The sequence below is a fragment of the Pelodiscus sinensis genome, chromosome 1 (assembly GCF_052426305.1).
Source record: "Pelodiscus sinensis isolate ZL-2025 chromosome 1, ASM5242630v1, whole genome shotgun sequence".
In the NCBI taxonomy this organism is placed as follows: Eukaryota; Metazoa; Chordata; order Testudines; family Trionychidae; genus Pelodiscus; species Pelodiscus sinensis.
The window spans coordinates 65,315,557-65,336,059 of NC_143052.1; the positions used below are offsets into that span (position 1 = coordinate 65,315,557).

Consider the following 20,503-nt stretch of genomic DNA (forward strand, 5'->3'; position numbering starts at 1 on the left):
TTTGAGACGGAGGCACCAGTGGGGGGACCAGGCATGAGCTGGGAATTAACTGATTCACAGCTCACGCCTCGTCTGCCGCTGCGCCTCTGCCTCCTTTTCCCCCACTCCCAGCACAGCTGGTGCAGGGGGGAACCTGCTTTAAACTGGCTTCCTTCTCCTCCTCCTCCTCCTCCTCCCCCCCCCCCCAGCATTGGCCCATGCTTCTCCCCTCCCCCCTGCTGCCTCTGATAGAGGCAGCAATGCGGGGGAAGCAACTAGTTGAGAAGTCACTCATATTACCTCTAATGTACTCTTGCTTACCGTTTGGGGTACCTGTTACCTTTTATCTGATTATGTACATTACATCTAGACATATTTCTGCCTTCAGTAAATACAAGAAGGTACTCTTGTCAATGCTATGTACACCTAGAACAATATTATGTTTGTATATTTTCACATTTATATAAACATCTTAAAGTTGTATAAGATAACTTCTTTGTGTTGCAGACTGTACAGTTTGTTCAAGGAATATTTGTTGAAAAATACGATCCTACGATAGAAGACTCCTACAGAAAGGTAATGCCATGAATATACAATGATACTATCCTGACAGGACTTTAATATCATTTTTGGAACTCTAAAATGAACATTTTTAAAAAAATAGAAAATCCTTGACCATAAAATCTGAATGGTAAAAGATTATTACACCTCCAGTATCACCAACTCGTATGAAATTTATGAAATATAAATATTCATAAGTCAATGAACCAGAGTCTGCGCATATCAATATGGTTTCTGCTGAGGACAGCCACGTTTTGAAGAGCCTACTTAAATACATAATGCAAATACAACTTTCTAATATTGCAATTTAAGATTAAATGTTTTCCTATTTATAAAAAGTTAAAGTACAACTTTGAGGTGTTGATATTGTTTATGTAAGGTATCATAACCCTAATTGTCAGAAAATTCAATGGCTGAATTCTCTAAACATGTCTAACTGCTTAAGCATTTACTATACCATACAATAGCAGTTAAAAGTATTTGATCAAGGTATTTACAAACAGATTAGACCTAATGTTTTCAAACCCATATTGGTTGGCTCCAAACTGGTATGGCAGATACTGTCAGTGAACCCTCCAAAAGTCTATCTTTTTATATTCTCTAGTAAACAAGTAATGTCGTTGCCAGTTGCTAACTTCTGCTAAAAAAACAGTTTGGGATTTACTCCTTTCCCATCCTTAAATAAAAACAATTCTAGGTCTGGGCCCTCTTGACGATAACATTGGTTTATTATATTACAAAACAGCATCTTTGTTGGTTAAAACCAGTTTGTAACTATAACTTAGTCTTTTGTCAGAAATTCTTTTCTCATTAACCACAAACTTGTCTTGCTTTAGATGCCACATTTATTCTAACTTTTGAACCTAATATTTTCAAGATCTCAATTTTTCTCCCTATATTTTCAAAGCCTTTTCGTGGCTTCCAGATCCCCTTTATTTTACCTAAATTACAAAACCATATTTTCCTTAATTTGTACATGGGAGATACTGAATAGACTAGGCTTCCTGCTGAAAGCTGTCTACTAAGGTGGGTTGGTGCCTACTGTTGAAATTGGTGCAAGTCCCACTTGAGTCAGTAGTTATAACAGGGTTGCATTTGTGAAGTGAATAAAACAGTGGTTTCAAACTCTATCCCATAATGAACCGCTTAAGACTATTCATTATAGATACTGCTAATGAAATATTAAAATAGCCTTACCTTGATGTGACTTTAATGGGATGGATGAATATGTGTAGGTAGCTTATCCAGATGAGGTAAGAGTGACCTAGACTGAAACTGCAGTGATATGAGTGAGCCTTGTCCTGTTTTCAGCTGGAGAGGGTGAGGTAGGCTGTGGATGTTAAATGGTGAACAAGTAAGCATACTGGTAACCATTAGGCTTATTAGTATGCTTACTAGTTAACCGGCCCTTGCCAGTGAACCAGCTCTTGCCAGTGAACTCTGGTGGCAGGCAGCTGCAAACAAGCTAGTGGGAGCAGCAGCTAGACCTCATGGTCACAGCAGGTCCCAAATTAAACGGTTAACTGGTTAAGAGCTAATGGTTGACTGTTTTAACATCCCCAGTTTCCCACTACTTTCTACCTCAACTTCCTATTATCAGTGTACGTTAGCAGCTAGCTACCGGCTTTGTGCTGCCTGGGTGATAGCAGGGGAATCACAGAGAACCAAAAATATGTCAATTACTTTCCTGGTAACCAAATAGTCATTGTAATTGGAAAATGTTACTCACGTGAGACTTGTTCTAGCTCTAACTATATAGGAAATCTACTAAAAATCTGTTTAAAAAATTGATTGTACTCGTTTTTAATCTTAGCCTTCAAATTGAGGAGCAAGAATTTCAGGTCCTATCCAGTTATTTTGGACCCTCATCACTTCAAAGTACTTGTAGTAAACTATAAAAAATGGTAGCAAGCCTTAGGAAAGTGGTGAAATGGTTGTTACTGCATGTATTTAGATCACATTTGATGTGACATTTGCAAATATTTGAGCAAGTGCTCAGGGAATGAATCAGGGCCATGCGCAGCTTGACCTGCTGCTCACAAACAGGGGGAACTAGTAGGGAAAGTAGATATGGGTGGCAACCTGGGAAGCCGTGATCGTGAGAGAGTTGATTTCAGGATCCTGACAAAAGGAAGAAAGGAGAGCAGCAAAATAAACATCCTGAGCTTCAGAAAAGCAGACTTTGACTCCTCAAAGAACTGATGGGCAGGATCCCCTGAGATGCTAACATGTGGGGGAAGGGAGTGCAGGAGAACTAGCAGTATTTTAAAGAAGCCATATTGAAGGCACAGGAACAAATCATCCTGATGTGTAGTAAGAAAAAAAAATGAGGCAGACAACCAGTTTGGCCTAACAGTGGAATCCATGGTAAGCTTAAACACAAAGGGAAGCTTACAAGAAGTGGAAACATGGACAGGTGACCAGGAAGGAGTATAAATATAATTCTCAAGAACGCAGGGGAGTAATCTGGAAAGTGAAAGTGCAGTTGGAATTGTAGTTAGCAAGAAAGGTTTCAACAGGCATGTTAGCAATAAGAGGGTGATCAGGGAGGGTATGGGGTCCTTACTGGATGAGGGAGGTAACCTAGTGACAGCTGAAGTAGTTAATGCTTTTTTTGCCTCTGTCTTCACAGATGAGGTCAGCTCCCAGACTACTGCACTAGGCAACACAGTATGAGAAGTAGGTGGGCAGCCCTTAGTAGAGAGAGAACAGGTTAAGAACTATTTAGAAAAGCTAGACATGCACAAATCCATGAGTCCGAATTGAATGCATCTGAGGGTACTGAGGGAGTTGGCAAATGTCATTGCAGAACCTTTGACCATTATTTTTGAAAACTCATGGAGATCGGGAGAGGTCCCAGATGATTGGAAAAAGGTAAATGTAGTGCCCATCTTTAAAAAAGGGAAGGAGGACAATCCAGAGAACTAGACTGATCAGCCTCAGCTCAATTCCCAGAAAAATCATGGAGTAGATCCTCAAAGAATCCATTTTGAAGCACTTGGAAGAGGGGAAAGTGATCGGGAATAGTCAACATGGATTCACCAAGGGCAAGTCATGCATGACCAACCTGATTAGCTTCTATGATGAGGTAACTGGCTCTTTGGACAAGAGGAAGTAGTGGATGTGATGTATCTTGACTTAAGCAAAGCTTTTGATAGTTTCCCACAATATTCTTGCAAGCAAATTAAGGAAGTATGGATTGGATAAATGGACTATAAGATGGATAGAAAGCTGGCTAGACTGCCGGGCCCAAGGGGTAGTGATCAATGGCTTGATGTCTGGTTGGCAGTCGGTTTCAAGTGTAGTGCCCCAAGGATGAGTTCTAGGGCCGGTTTTGTTCAACATCTTTATTAATGACCTGGATGAGAGGATGGATTGCACCCTCAGCAAGTTTGCAGATGACACTAAGCTAGGGGGAGAGGTAGATACATTGGAGGGTAGGAATAGGGTCCAGAGTGACCTAGACAAATGGGAGGATTGGACCAAAATAAATCTGATGAGGTTCAACGAGGACAAGTGCGGAGTCCTGCACTTGGGACGGAAGAATCCTAAGCATTGTTACAGGCTGGGGACTGACTGGCTAAGTAGCAGTTCAGCAGAAATGAACCTGGAGATTAGAGGATGAGAAGCTGGATGAAAGTTAACAGTGTGCCCTTGTAGCCAAGAAGGCTATTGGCATATTAGGTTGCATTAAGAGGAACATTGCCAGATCTAGAGAAGTTGCTGTACCCCTATTATTTGGCATTGGTGAGACCACATCTGGAGCACTGCGTCCAGTTCTGGGCCCACCACTATAGAAAAGATGTGGAGTCATTGGAGAGGGTCCAGCAGAGGGCAACCAAAATGATTAGGGGGCTAGATCACATGACCTACGAGGAGAGGCTGAGGGATTTGGGCTTATTTAGTCTGCAGAAGAGAAGAATGAGGGGGGATTTGATAGCAGCCTTCAACTTCCGGAAAGGAGGTTCCAAAGAGGATGGAGAGAGGCTGTTCTCAGTAGTTACGGATGGCAGAATAAGGAGCAATGGGTCTCAAGTTACAGTGGGAGAGGTCTAGGTTGGATATTAGGAAAATCTATTTCACTAGGAAGGTGGTGAAGTACTGTGATGGTTACCTAGGGAGGTGGTGGAATCTCCATCCCTAGAGCTTTTTAAGTCCCGGCTTGACGAAGTCCTGGCTGGGATTATTTAATTGGGGATGGTCCTGCTTTGGGCAGGGGGCTGGACTCGACTTCCTGAGTTCTCTTCCAGCCTTAGGATTCTATGATCAGCTTTTAAAAGAAAACTAAAGGCACTAGTTATTTTTATGAAGTATGAAAAGGTCACATGATTTCAAACAAATTAATCTTGTTTGATTAATGGCAAATGAAATTTAATGTGGATAAGTGTAAAGTAATGCACATTGGGAAAAATAACCCCAACTATACGTACAGTATGATGGGGGGCTAATTTGGCTACGACAAATCAGGAAAGAGATCTTGGAGTTATCGTGGACAGTTCTCTGAAAACTTCCACACAGTGTGCAGCAGCGGTCAAAAAGGCAAATAGGATGCTAGGAATTATTAAGAAAGGGATAGAAAATAAGACCCAGAATATCTTACTGCCCCCAAAAACTATGGTACACCCACATCTTAAATACTGTGTACAGATGTAGTCACCTCAAAAAAGATATTTTGGCCTTGGAAAGGGTTCAGAAAAGGGCAACTAAAATTATTAGGGATTTGGAACGGGTCCCATATGAGCAGAGGTTAAAGCGACTGGGACTTTTCAATTTAGAAAAGAGGAGACTGAGGGGGGATATGATAGAGGTTATATAAAATCATGAGTGGTGTAGAGAGGGCCGATAAAGAAAAGTTATTTATTCCCTAAATAGAAGAACTAGAGGACACCAAATGAAATTAATGGGTAGCAGGTTTAAAACTAATAAAAGAAAGTTCTTCTTCACACAGCATGTAGTCAACCTGTGGAACTCCTTGACAGAGGAGGCTGTGAAGGCTAGGACTATAATAGAGTTTAAAGAGAAGCTAGATAATTTCATGGAGGTTAGGTCCATAAAAGGCTATTAGCCAGGGGATAAAATGGTGTCCTTGGCCTCTGTTTGTCAGAGGCTGGAGAGGGATGACAGGAGACAAATCGCTTGATCATTGTCTTCGGTCCACCCTCTCTGGGGCACCTGGTGCTGGCCACTGTTGGCAGACAGGATACTGGGCTAGATGGACCTTTGGTCTGACCCAGTACGGCCGTTCTTATGTTCTTAATCTTGGCTTTTGACTAGTGTTCTTAAAAATTAACATCTGTCTGACTACACGTGGTCCTGGAATAACTAAGAAACCCATAAGTTTATTGTTCTGTGAATTGATCTGATTCTGGTAATAGCAATGACATTCTCACTTGCTTTGTGGCTTCTGTGCTTTTGAAAGCATTGTTTTGGCAATTGCTGTGGTTATGTACACAGCTTATTAAATCTTAATCTTAACTAATACTAAATAAAAACATTATATGAATTTCAGATTGTAATCTGTTTTGAGTATTAAACTGCTTTTTAAATGTTCAGAATTCTATTATTACAATATCTAAATTATTTCAATGTACTGTTGACTTGAGATTTCAAGCCATGCCTTACAAAAGAAATGGTGCATCCATTTGTAGCCCATCTGCAGTACAGTAGTGACTACTGAAGAGGCATAATATTATTCAGGAGAAGAAAATGAAGGGAGGATATGTGGAAAAAACAATCTTTCGGAAAATAAGCTTTACAGTTTGTTTAATCATACAGTAAAAAATTAAGTAGGATGCTCCTTGAAAGATATCACTGTGCAAAGCAACTTTGCCAGTCCTCCTTTATGGGTAGAGTGACATGAGATGGACCCATGTACCTTGAGGGAGAAAGATGCTGTTATATTATTACATACTTAAAGCAAAGTGTTAAGTGTTAATTCCCTGATGCAATCTACTCCTACCTCTCTATTGATCCAATTTGCCCTTTTAACAATCATCAATATGCCCCTTTGACTTTCTAGCTTTGATCTGTACTTTTCCTGACAAAGTGTGTATGTTTGTTTGTAAGTGCCCATTGAACCTAGTATAAACTAGCTTTGTTCTCTGATTATAAATCCTTAGTCTATTACAATATTCTTTAGTATATAGGTAACATTAGTCCCTAAGTACCACTTTGAAATTAGGCTCCTAAATCACTTAAGGGCTTCTGAAAACTTATCTCCTGCTTTCAAAATACACACACAAACTTATTAAAAGCCAGGATTTTATTTTTCCTTATTTTGTCTTGTGTATTGTTATAGTCATAATAAAGGGAAATTAGTTGCCTATTTCTTGCATTGAAAATAACCATTTTTAACCTGATCTTTCTTTTCTTGGCAGCAAGTTGAAGTAGATGCACAACAGTGTATGCTTGAAATCCTAGATACTGCAGGAACGGTATGTAAAACTAATTAGATTCTCTAGGTAGGTAGGTAGGTATAACACTCAAGAATCTGAAAGACTTCCAGAGTAGAAAAGTGGAATGACAATCAGTGGTACGCTCGTATTTAATTATCCTCTGAACAACACTGACCATATTTACCCTCTTACACACAACACTTAACCAGTATTTAAGCAGAACTGGCAGTAACACTGCAGAAAGTAAGTTGTATGCTGCCTATGATTCTTGCTTTACTCCTAATAGGAAAAGCTATGTTAACCTACTTGGGCACTTATTAATGGATTTTTAAAAGTAGCCATCCTACACAGGAATTTCAGGAACCAACTAGAGAGAAATTGCGGAACTGGCCATCATATTCAAATTTGACACTATCTCTCTCATGGCCTGAACAAAGACATGAACTGGATGGGCCATTGTATTTAACACCCAAATAACATAAAAAAATCTAAGTATGGGTGCTTACACTCAATTAGTCTCATTAGCACCAGCACTACAATTGATATGATTTTTTTTTTCCTCCTCCTCTTCCTCTCTCCTTTTTTTTTATCATCATTTGGGAGGTTTCCCTTTTTTTTCCCCCCCCCTACACTCTTATCTGAGGAAGTGGATTTTGCCCACAAAAGATACTATTATCTATATCTATATTTTTTTTGTTAGTCTAAGGTGCTACAGGACTACTTATTTTTTCAGCATATGACTAGAGAGGAAAGATGTCTCCATGCCTTGGACATCAGGAGGGTGCTTCTATCTGGACTGTATGAGGCACTTTTGCAAATCCTCACAGCTCTTTGTCCTCTACTTCATATGTTTGGAGAGTCTTCCATTTTTTCACAGCATATTTCCAAGTGGATCACTTCTGCATCAGAACATGCTGAGCTAGCAGGTGCCCAGCCTCTGCCACTGAGGGGGGCAGACTCCACCAGGCTCAAGCCTCTTCTGCTGCCTTCCTGGCCAATGTCCCCATAGTGGACCTCTGTATGGCTGCAACATGGTCTTTGGTCTACACATTTAAATGAGTACAGGATCTTTTGAAAAAGGGGTGGGTTTTTTGAAAGAACCGCGTCTAGACAGCGGTTTCACTTTCAAAATATTTTTTCAAAACACTGTGATGCAATTATGCAAATGAAGCATGAGATATTTAAATCCCCGCTTCATTTGCACTTTCAATCTGTCTAATTTACATCCCACTTTAGAAAGAAGGATGTAGTTTACTCATAGCCTTGAATTCTGTTTCTACTCCCACTTCATCAGATGAGTTGGTCTTACCCACAAAAGTGCATGATACTACATATTTTTGTTAATCTCTAAGGTGCCACAGAACAACTCATTTTTAAAGTTAGACTAACATGGTTATCCCACGAGACTCTGAAATAGTGTTTAATACTAGTAAACTGTTTTATTGTTTTTACATTATATTTATGATATACAAGTCAGTGTAGAGCTTTTTTGTTGAGCATTTAAAAAAAATCTGTATCTTTAAGAGGTGTATATCTCCACTTACAGTTTGTGTAAGGTTGTTTTAACATACTCTACAATATTAATTTCCTTGAATAAAAAGCACCAGCTAAACAAATCTGTAATAGCCTATTTCTCAGTTAGAATTTTGGTATAGTTTTGTTACATGTTGTATATGTTTAAAGTCTAAAGAATCAGATGTTTCTCAAATATATAAATAAATAAAGCCCAGTTTCTTAAAACTAAAGTCTGTAATGAAATTCAAATTCACAACTGTGTGTCCTTTTCATTATAGGAACAGTTCACAGCAATGAGAGACCTCTACATGAAAAATGGACAAGGCTTCGCATTAGTATATTCCATCACAGCACAGTCAACATTTAATGACTTACAAGACCTAAGAGAACAGATTCTTCGAGTCAAAGACACTGATGATGTGAGTAGTCCCCTATTGTAGAAAACTGATATTTAAAGTCCTCATTATAAATGCTTTTAAAGCTGTACTTGCTTTGATCAAATACATCATTTGAATTCATTCCCAGCTTTAATTTGAAAGGCAAATGGACCAGTATGTGCATTATACTGAAAATGCATCTTCTAGAGCAAGAAGTCGGGGGGGGGGCGGAGGCAGGGAGGGAAATCATATGCACTTTTACATGGTGTCTAAAGTGAATCTGTGCATAGTCTGTTCAACTTGCTTTTAAATACTGTCTGAAAGAACATATTAGTTTATTTTGACTAGTACTTTTAAAACCAAAAATACTGCAGAAGATAATTGTCTTTAAAGCTGCTGAGTTTGGTTTTACAATTTCAGTCTCCATTATTGTTCTGTGAGTGCTTATAACACAGTTAGCTCTAACCCAATTTTTGCTTCCAACAGTATTGTTATAAAATGAGTATTTTAGCTGTGGACACATCTTTGAATTTTTTGCTTACAGAGAGATGTATTGTAATCGCTAATCAATATGGGTTATTTTGAGTTTCCTGAGGGTATGTCTACACTAGCCACCCGAGTTCGAACTAGGGTGGCTAATGTAGTCATTCGAACTTGCAAATGAAGCCTGGGATTAAAATATCCCGGGCTTTATTTGCATGTTCCCGGGCACCGCCATTTTTAAATGCCCCAGTAGTTCGGACTCCCTGCTCGCAGCTACACGCAGCACAGGCAGGAGGAGTAACGGTAGTCCGAATGAGGGGCTTTAGTTTGAACTACCTAGCCTGTGCTGCGTGTAGCCGCGGGCCAGATATTTTAATCCCGGGCTTCATTTGCAAGTTCGAATGACTACATTAGCCACCCTAGTTTGAACTACGATGGCTAGTGTAAACATACCCTCAGTGTGTAACTTGCAAGACTAAACTATGTATTACTTTCACACAGTCTTAATTTGTATATCCCTCTGTTGTTAATGCTTGATCTTGACAATCTTAATGAGACAATCTTTCAGCATTTAATTGGGGCTATATTATTACTACAGAATAGAAAGTACAGAAGTAATTTCACTTTTGAGTGAGGGATAACTTCCCAGAGTTTTAAAGTGAATAGTTCTGTGGCACGTTAGAGACTAACAAAATATATAGGATTATGAGCTTTTGTAGGTAAAACCCACTTCAGATGAATTGAGTTTAACCATGAAAGCTCATGATCCTATATATGTTTAGTCTCTAAGGTGCCACAAGACTGCTCATTTTTAAAGTTACAGATTCTCACAGCTACCCCCTGAGTCTTTTTTCCAAAATCTGAAGTTTTATTGTTGCTTACACTTGCATTGAGCTAAAGCAGCTATTGCATAAAGTAGAGGTGAAGAACTTTTTTGGATTGGGAACTGCTGACCACAGGAAAAAATGAGTCAGGGCCACACACAAGTGAGAAGCAAAAAGGAAAAAAAAGCTCACTGATGTCATGTGTCTCTTCCCCGTCCCTCCCCCCCCCCCCACCCCCACCTCTGACTGAGGAGGAGGAGAGACACTCCTTTGAACACCATAGCATAGTAGGCCCAGGCTGTGCTCCATCCTCACAGGGGTGGGGGTGGTTGTTGGAGTGTCAGCACAGGCTCCCCAATTCTAGGAAGGGAGTCCCAACCCTCGGAGGCCAGATCCAGGCAAGCCGGGGGCAGCATCCAGTGGGCCTTAGGTTCCCCACCCCTGGCATAAAGGGAGAGAGATTAAATGTGAACTGCTGAGTAACAAAGGTCTTAATCTAAAGTATTTTAAGGGGATGACTATCAATTAGCCAACACCCTGTTCCACTTCCTCCTTAGAATCATTTGTTTTGTAGGCTGAAGATCATAATCTTGTTTACTGTAACAAACATTAACTGGGGGATGGAGAGGGAGCTGCTTCCAGCTTTTAATCTATTTTAATGTTCATGAGGGATCTTGACTAATCTTCCTTAATAGATATAGCTACATCTGCTACTGCATGGACCCAGGAGACCTCAAACTCCTCCATTTCTGGAAAATTCATTGTGGGTGGCCTAGTACATGCACAATGATCCAGTACATTTCTTCACCTCAGTTCATTCTCTTCTCTAATGGAACCATAAGAGCAAATGTTATCTCAGTGTCATTACGGAACAACTTCATTTCTAGATAGTGTGCCTCTTATTTCCATCTAAACCTGAATAAGTTTTTAAATTTAGCAGCCAGGGAGCAAAACTGAGTTGTAATTCAGGTTGTCAGGCTTTTATGGGCAAATAGCCAAAGTGGTATATTTAGAATGATTTGGTCCTAAAACATGTATATTTTTATAAACTCTCTTAAATCTGAAAGTCATTCCAAAACAAAATGAAGGAAGAAGAGCATCAGTATAAAGGATGAGAATTCCAGGGTGTCATTGGCTAAAAACTAATTCTCTTTACGTAGTTTCATAGTTTTCCTGTTAAATCAAGACTGGAAATAAGGTATACATTTTTAAGAGTAACCAACCATTGGAATAACTTATCAGTAGTTGTGGGTTCTCTGTTACTGACCATTTTTAATCTAGACTGAATGCTTTTCTAAAAAATATTTTCTAGAAATTTCTTCCAATCAAAATGACTTGATGTAACTGCTAACAGGTAGCCCCCAAAAGCTGCTTCATGGACGATTTCAGATTATTCTTGTGCTGCCTTTTTTCCTCATCAGTTGTAATGATTCAGCTTCTGGCTTCAGGCTTATATATCAATGAAAATTAAAATATCTGTCCTGTTTAGGTGCCAATGATTCTAGTTGGCAACAAGTGTGACTTGGAAGATGAAAGAGTTGTGGGAAAGGAGCAAGGACAGAATCTAGCGAGGCAGTGGAATAACTGTGCATTCTTAGAGTCTTCTGCAAAATCAAAAATAAATGTTAATGAGGTAAGGCTTAATACTTTATGAAAAAATGAACTGCTTTTCTAACAACTTGCTGCTGCTTGCTGTCTAAGGACAAAATTTTGAGCTTCATGATAAGTTCCCTTCGATGTCATGGACAGAATTGTACCCTAATGCTGCAAGGAATTGTCATATGCTTGATTACAGCTAGCTTCCTACTTATAAATTTAAGGCTTTGGACTTGCAACTGCTTTTGGTTCTGCTTGTTGCAGATTTTTCACCTAAGATGTAGGCATTTAGTTATTGTACTCAATTATTCATTGAAAACACATTTGACAGAACAATTGTTCTTGCTTTGTCACATTTTTCACTCTTATGATAGAGGGGGAGCTGCAAGGTAGCTTTTAATATCAGTAGGGAGGATCCCAGCCACTTCCCACAAGAAATGTCTTGCACAAATTATCAACTCTGTGAATATAAATTATTTGTTTTTTGGGGTCTTGTGGGCCTTAAATCAGTGGTTCTCGATCTATGGTCCAAAGACCACTTGTGATCCACGGCTCAAGCTCTGTCCCCTCCCTTCCCCCTGCAGCAGGGAGCCCGCTATGTTGCTTCAGCCTCACTCACCCTCCCCACCCACTGTGCGGTTGGAGCACCAGCGTTGGCTTCCCTCTGGAGGGGGGGGGGGGGAGATCCCCAAGCTTTGCTGTGAAATCCAAGTTTCGTGGGGAAGAAGTGCTCCCCCTCCCCCAGCTGGGAGAACAGCAGTGTGCGGGTGTGCTGTTTGGAGACTATCTTTACTGTTCCTATTGGCCAGAATCTGGTCAATGGGAGCAGAAAGAGGCGGTGAGTGGGGCTCAAAGACAAGTGTTCTCGCCCCCCCCCCTCCCCTCATGCCCCAAGCCCCTGGACCTTCAGCCCGCTCCTGCACCCTCCCCCGGCCAGACCTCCTGACCCCATACTGCACCTTCCCTTGATCTTGCCCCTCCCTCTGGTCAGACACCCTACTCCCAGCCAGACCTTGCACCTTAACCCCCTCCTACACCTCCATCCCTTTCGCTGGCAGCCCTGTCCAGCAAACTGAATCCCTCGTTTTTGTCCCAACCCCAGAGCCTGGGAGGGTTCACAAAATCCACTAACCCTGGAACCCCAGAAGAGTTCATCTGGCTGATGGGAAGCCCTGAACCTCAGTCCTCCCTGTCCCTTCCCCTCGCCCCAAGGGGCTGGAATGCCAGAGGAGTGAAGTGGTCTCAATTGGGGGGGGGGGCACCTCAGTGAGGCTTGGGGATTTTTGGAGGGGGCTTGATAGGTTTTTGTTTTGTTTTTCTCTTGTCTGGTCCCCAATTGCTGTTCTGTGGGTCAGTGGCTCCTGACCTAAAAAAGGTTCCCCACCCCTGCCATAAAGAAAACATTGAAACCTTTTGTGCTGGACATACTTGAATATTTTACTTGATTTAAAGTGAAGTTTGATAAACTAACATGAGAAAGTTAAAGTGCTTACTCCGTTTAATATAAATTAATATTTCCTTTCTTACTGGTTAAATTAAACCGTTCCCCTAGCTGCAGCACTAGCAAAATGGCTCGGGTGTAATTAATGGCAAGTTTCCATTAGCAACTGGTGGTCCACAGAAAGGTTTGCATTGCGCCAGGTGGGCCATGGGCCAAAAGGTTTGAGAACCACTGCTTTAAGCTGATCTCATTTTAAAATATATAATAGCTAATACAGTAAAACCTGTGGTATCCGGCACATAACTAGCTGGAAAACTTTAGAAACCGGCAAATTTCCGAGCCAGGAAAAAACTTGTTAAAAGCCCCCCCAAAAAAGGGAACCTGGTGCTTTAAGATGGGCTGCTCCTCAGATCCCCTCTCACCACCCTCCCCCCCCCCGCCAGATGTGCATGCAGCACGTACCTGGGGGGGGGGGTGAACTGCTGTTCCTGCCCCCCCCCCCCCTCCTCCACAGCACCCGGCACCCCCGCAGCTCATTCCCGGCAGGTCAGACCCCCGTGGCTCCTGGAAATTTTAGAAAACCAGCACGACTTAATCGCCAGGTGTGCCAGATAACATAGGTTTTACTGTACATATATTTTCTTGTTGAGAATTTCAGGAGACTACCTGTTAGCCATTAGATCAGGGCTACTCAACATGCGGCTCATGGTCCGCATGTGGTCTGCAGCCCGTTTGTTTGCAGGCCACTGTGAGGTTTGGGTTTACGCAGAGCTCGACACGTGGCTTGCGGGTGGGATCCTTTGAACATGGCCTCCAGTGGGAATTCGCTCCACAACAGCGAGGTGTCTCCCAGGTGGAGTGAACATTGAAAGATGCAAGCAGACAGGCTGGCTAGAACAGATAGAAATGCTGACGCCCTGTACCTAGTACCCACAGGGAGGTTCTGGGAGCGCAAGGGCATTGTGGGAAGTGCTTTGTATTGGTAAAAGAAGCTATTTGATGTATATGCAACCACACTTAAGTTGCTACCCTCCGCATGTGCTGAGAGTATCATTGTGGCTCCCGGGACTTCCAAATTGAGTAGCCCTGCATTAGATAAATCCATTTTGTTAGTGGTAAAATAAATCCATTTTAACGGATTAAACTTCATGCAGTAGAAATGGATAGGAATAGAATGCTCCAACATGGAAAATGCCCAGGAAATAACTACTGGTACAACTACAACTTATTAATTTGTTTTAAGACATTCAGAAATTAAGAGCAGATATTACTGGAGGAGATGATATTCACTTATAAATAAGTGAAGCAGATGCTAAATAACTGTAGTACATGCCATCCTCGCTAGAAGTCCAAGATATTTTCAAAAAAACTTGGACTTGTAGCAACACAACTTAAAGCAACGGAACTTAAAGTGGGGAATTTTTTTCCCATGGCTGACTTCCATTTGTGCAAATTGGGCTTTTAGGGGTTCTTTTTGCATGGCTTAAGAGCGAAGAATGAGAGGACTAATAATGCATCAGTTCCCACAAGCATCAATGACTTCAGTGTGGAATGGATGTATACTGGGGCCACTTATAGCAGGGATGCCATGAATTTAGATCTGATTAACTTGCATCTAAATTAATGTTCTCATGAAATTGTATTCATACAATTCCAATTAGATATGTATTCTTGTATTTCCTGTCCTAGTTTACATATTTTTGCTGTGAACTTTTCAGTTATTGCAACATTTTACCCCGAGGAAGCTGCTGAAAACCTTTTTTATTAAAAATTCGGATAATAGTAATTAAATTAGACTGAGTATCTAATCAGAATAATAGACAGTTATTTAAATTAGATTAAGTTTTCATATCTTTAAAGTTAATTTAATAGCTCTTATCAAATGTGTAACTTATAACGGACAGATGGGTTACAAAAATGTAAAATTCTAAAATATACAATTCTTCTAGAGTTGTCTTAAATATTCTCTCTTTAAGAGGAGTAATGCTACAAAAAGTAGATAAATGGCTTATGGCTCATTTTTATGCCCTGTATTTGACTTGAATTCTTAATTACAGATCATAATTCTGCATACAGTTAATCAGTTGGAATGGGAAATAGTTACTTGCAGTTTAAATAAGTCTCAAAACATGAAGGTTAAAAGTGTGCACTTTAAGTACATGAATGAAAAGCTTAGAGACTACAAGTCAGAGAAGGGGCTTGAATTGCCTAAATTAAGCATTTACCTGTGTTCACAGATCTTTTATGACCTTGTGCGACAAATTAACAGAAAAACTCCAGTGCCTGGAAAAGCACGCAAAAAGTCATCATGTCAACTACTTTAATTCATAGATGTACTGTAGGTCTGAGCCAGGTAAGCTCTCTTAGTTTTATTGTTGACCTATTATTATTGTAATATGAGTGCAAAATAGAATCAGATTTTATTTATTTTAACATAGAAATAAAGGTATTTGAAATAGTTCTGTGGGCTCTGCCACTCAAGTCTCATCAAAGGCATACATAAGATCTGCCTCTCGTATTTATTGGTGGACCAAAATATCATGATGGGCTGAAGGAATAACTTTTCATAGACATAAGAAAATGCAAATATGAGCTCTTAAATCATTAAACATAGCTAGCAAAAATAAGCAGGCTTGTACAAAGTCTGATTAAACAAAATATATCTTACTGAAAAGGAACTGCTGTTCTGAAAGATTGTAATATATTACCTGTACAGCTTAAATTTAATTTTTTGCTTTGTGATCTTCTGTAAATATGTACATAGAGGCTTATAAATTGTGTTAAGCCAGATTTTTAAAAAACTTGCTATGGACTGAAAAGATTGTGTAGGCTTTCATAACTTAAAACATACATTGGCCTGAAAAGGGAGTTACATTTTCAAAAAAAGAAATATGTTGCAATGTGTATATTTAGAAATGTGTTGTTTCATATGTCCCTCTTTGAAACTTTTACTTAGTTATTGGTTTACTAGATTAACATTTTTAGTGTGACAATTAACTAGTGCCTTACATATTTTAAGAAGGCTAAGAGCAAGCTCAAGTCTGCTCTTTTGGGGGCAAGATTTTTGAGAAATTGATAGTAAATCACTAACCTGAGGCTGTCCTTAGATTTCCTTTTTCCTGTCCAATGCATTTGCATCCTGAGTATGGAGTCAATGCTGTATTTTCATGGTGGTTCTGTTAGTACACAACTGTCACCTATTCATCTTGATTCTTTAAGGTGTGTTGTCAGCCTTCAGTAGCCTATTTAAATGGATAGGATTGCATTTCAATGGTTCTGTTCTTTCTCAATGTTCTGATATAGGATTGTGTCATCCCTCCCACTCAGTGTATTTGAGGATTGTGCAGGTGGAGGGAGTTTTGCTATCTGAGCTATGGTATCATTAGTACAATAACATGCAGACCTGTCTTAAAATCCAGATAGTGCATTGTCTTTTCTCTCTTCCACTATCTGGCCAAAATGTCTAAGCAGATTGAAGTGTCTGAATTCAAATAACATTTCAGATTGGTTGGTTGCCAGAAGCATCTGTAGAAAATGGCAAGACAAAAGTAAACTCATGGTTCTGAACTAAAACCCCGATCCAAATGCTCCTGAACATTGTTAGAAGTGGCAATATTCTATGCACCAATAACCACAACTTTAACTGCATGGTTTGAGCTCACCAGAGTAAAATATAAACTGGTACAGGGGAAGTAAAAATAATCTGTTGAATTTCAATCACACAGGCAAGTCTACACTGCCAGTTCATTGCATTGCAACATTCTGGCGTGGGGTATGAAAAGTCATGCACACTCCCTCCCTCCCCCCAAGTGCAGCAAAGTTGCAGTGCTCTAAAGCATTAATGTAAAACAGGCTAGAGTGCTGGAGCTGCTTTCCCAGTGCAGTTAGCTATTCCTCTCCAAGGAGGTGGTTTTCTTAGAGCATTGGGAAAACTCATTCCAAGCATTCCTACCATGGCCACAATCCATGTTAAAGTGCTACTACCGCTGTGCTTTAAACTTTCAAGTATAGACAAAGTTGTAAAGTTTATCTAGGAATCAGGCAAACTGGAGAGAATGTTTTTCACGGTTGACCTAGTGACATTTTAAACATGGTACTGGTGCTACAAGTTAGGGTTTTGATACTTGCTGCTGCATAATCTTACTAGTCACTCGATATCAGAATCCCATGGTTAAAGGTTGTTACCGTGAATGATTAGTGTTGGACATTTTAAATGCATTCTGCCAATATTTCCCTAATCTTGTTAAACTATCACTGACAGTGTGCCTGTGATATCAGAATCCATCTGTTTTAATTTATTTTTTGCTTCCTGTCTAATGTCTTTACAAATCCAAGTGTCAGAGGTTGGTAGGTCATGTTTAAAGGAAAGAAACTACTGCTTTTCTCATTGCTGCTTTATAACTTTGCTTGTTAAATATTAAGGTAGAAACTACACTTATTTTTCATTCACGTGGAGTACTACTTTGAATAGTTCTTTGTTCCTCTTGCCCATGTAATACTACTGCTTCTGAGTTTTTATCATGACTTTCATTATTTTTAACATAACTTCTCCATCTGATTTGTGTTCTGAAACTTTTTTAAAACTATATCTTCTGGGGCTGTTTTCATTGAAAGGGTGAAAGTGCAGTTACAGTAAATACCCACAACTTTGGGATATTGAGGCAGATGGTTAAGTGGTACACTTGTACATAAGTAATAAACATTAACTTATCAAAATGTAGCGCTGTTTTTATAAAACTTCAGTTTGCTATAAGTTGGCCAATGGTTCCTTATAGGTAATTCCACTTCCTCACAATATCTTTATCGACCAATCTGACTTCCTTTTTGAAGGTTCCTTTTATAACTAATTGTAGTTAATGTACAGGTTGTCCCTCCACTGGTCCAGTACACTGGGATCTAACTGGTCTCAAATGAGGGAATTTGCCAGACCAGGGAAGGTCCCCTGCCACTGGTCCCCCAGCCCGCTGCACCTCCCCCCTGCTGGCTCTGCTTCTGCCTCCAACTGGCTATCCTGCCAGCTCTGGCTTCTGGCTGGGCTTGCTGGACACACTCCCCCCAGGCACCTGGCTGCACCATCAGCCCTCTGTTCCCCCTTCCCCTCTGCCCCCCACACATGCACTTCCTTCCGGGCTATTTAGTCCATGGATGTTGATGAACCAGAGAGTCCTGGTGTAGGGCAGTACAACCTGTAAAGTGTTGCTTTGACCAAAATACATATGGAAAAATATCTTTAAAACCAATTTCATTGGGCTTTTATACTAAATCACTTAATGAAGGATTATATTAAGTGTGCTATAAAAGTTTTAGATAGTTTAAATAAAAAACAATGCTGAGAGCCCTTTTAACAATTTTTATAAGTCTTCCATTCTAACTGTTCCAAAATCAGTCAAATGCATATTTCACATGGATTAAAGTAAATAAAAAGTTGCAGATACAAATGTTACAACTTTTTCAGTGTGAAGTTCAGGATATTGTGTTTTCTAAACATGTGCATGAGCCGTTTCAGACATGTAGAACTCTTGAGACCTAGTTTGGGGGAGAGGGAAAAATATGTTGGTTCTAGGCAATTTTTAAAGGGGACATTATTTAAATCAAACTTTTTACCTATTGTTGCAAGTTGCACTTAATTAGTTGATGTCTCTAGATCTTTATGCACTATTATTTAGGGTCTTAAATGCTACTTTCATAATTTACTCATTCACCTTAGTTACAGAGAGATGCAGAACTGTAGTCCTAGGAAATTGCTTTAATACTGCTTTAATCTCTGATTTTATTGTTACAGGTCTGAAGAACTGTTGCCCAATTCAACAGTGCCAGCATTCCAACTTTATTAAATCTACCAACATTTTAAATGGACTTTCCTGTGGTGGTACCCTTTAAGAAGTGGATGAAAGCTACTACATCAGTTTGCACATTCTAATCACTTTCCAGTGTCACAAGAGATTTTTACTTATAAATATTCTAAGTGTATGCAACTGGTAAAACCAGAGCCTACATCCAGTATTACTGATAAGAGACATTCATCCACCAATGTTGTACATGTATGAAAACTGTGTACTGTATACTTCAATAATCCCCATACTTTCTATTGGAGAGTACAATAATGTAAATCCTGAAAGCACCACTATTTTAGCATAATGAAAGAAAGTCCAAAGAGCTCCTATATAGACTACTCCAGATAACTTTGCTTCATCGGTATTTGTAGCTTATTGTAACTTTTTTTAAAGAAATACAGGATCATCATCATATTATACAAAACCGCTTTGATTAACACAACAGCTTTAGTTTTTTAATTTTAGGAAAAACCTGTGGAGACAGTGATCTAGTCTTTAAAATAAGAGTCCTTTCAGTATGTCTGACTAAAGACATTGCCTTTAATATCTGTTGGGAAGGAAATGTCCAGACTTTTCAACCTTTTATTGTATGTTTCCTTTTCCTTGTTTACATAGGGAATAATGTTTATAGTTGTGTGTACAGTGGGGGTCTACAACAAGAAGTGTATATTTTAAAATGATTTTTTAATGATTTAACAATTTTGTAAAATCATCGTCAGGCTTTGCAGCTGTAGATTCTCACTGTTAATTCCCTTGCTTGCTCATGCATAAGTGTATTTGCAATACCAAATATACAGGTTTTAGTACTTTTGCCTGTTAGTGATTGTTTTACATGTGTAACGTTTTGGTTGAGATGTTAAATGGTGGAAGAGTACTGTGGATGTGAATGTGGGGAAGTAATTTTAATCATGTGTAATTGGTCACAGGGCTTAAGTTGCAGTAATTAACTTTTTGCTGATTTATTTAACAATGCCTTGTTGCTTTGTATGAATTAACGTTTGGATGTAAAGATTGTGTGTATATCCAACAGGGAGCCACAGTATTTAAATTGACCAACCTAATGTTACAACTGCTTTGAGGTGGCCAAATGTAAACTAAAAGCCTTAATTAAAAGTGGTGCAATTTTGTATGACTTAGCATCAGTAGTTCAATAAATTTGGATTGCCATGCAAGGGCTTGCATTACAATTATCTACTACTTGAATGTTTTGTGTAGTGTTTTAATAAGGCCAGTAAAATACGGGTTTAACAAATTTAAACACATTTTGTACTGTGAGGCTTCATAGCTCTTAGGACCAAAAGGGACTGTTACGACCATACGATCTGGCATCCTGCATAACACAGGCTATAGGAATTCATCCATTTAACATGGGTGAGTGTGTAGCTTTTGATGATATCTGGTATTACCTAGGTAGACGTTAGGGCTTTTTTAGAGCACTAGTGGTACCACATTGAATTTTTTCTTTCCCTGTGGAAAAAACATTTTACTAAAGGAAGCA

The 20,503-nt window shown here is 39.6% G+C and overlaps 1 protein-coding gene across 2 annotated transcripts in view; it reads left to right on the top strand.

Annotated features, from left to right (window-relative positions):
* RAP1B (RAP1B, member of RAS oncogene family) overlaps window positions 1-20,195 on the top strand; it is a 74,464-nt gene extending 54,269 nt beyond the window's left edge. For both annotated transcript variants that reach the window (XM_075931443.2, XM_075931449.2), the window contains exons 3-8: window positions 487-555; window positions 6,918-6,974; window positions 8,729-8,869; window positions 11,624-11,767; window positions 15,409-15,524; window positions 18,954-20,195. In XM_075931443.2, the coding sequence (XP_075787558.1) occupies window positions 487-555; window positions 6,918-6,974; window positions 8,729-8,869; window positions 11,624-11,767; window positions 15,409-15,495 (498 nt within the window). In that variant the 3' untranslated portion in view covers window positions 15,496-15,524; window positions 18,954-20,195. The remainder of the gene's footprint in view (window positions 1-486; window positions 556-6,917; window positions 6,975-8,728; window positions 8,870-11,623; window positions 11,768-15,408; window positions 15,525-18,953) is intronic.
* Window positions 20,196-20,503: the final 308 nt, after the last annotated feature.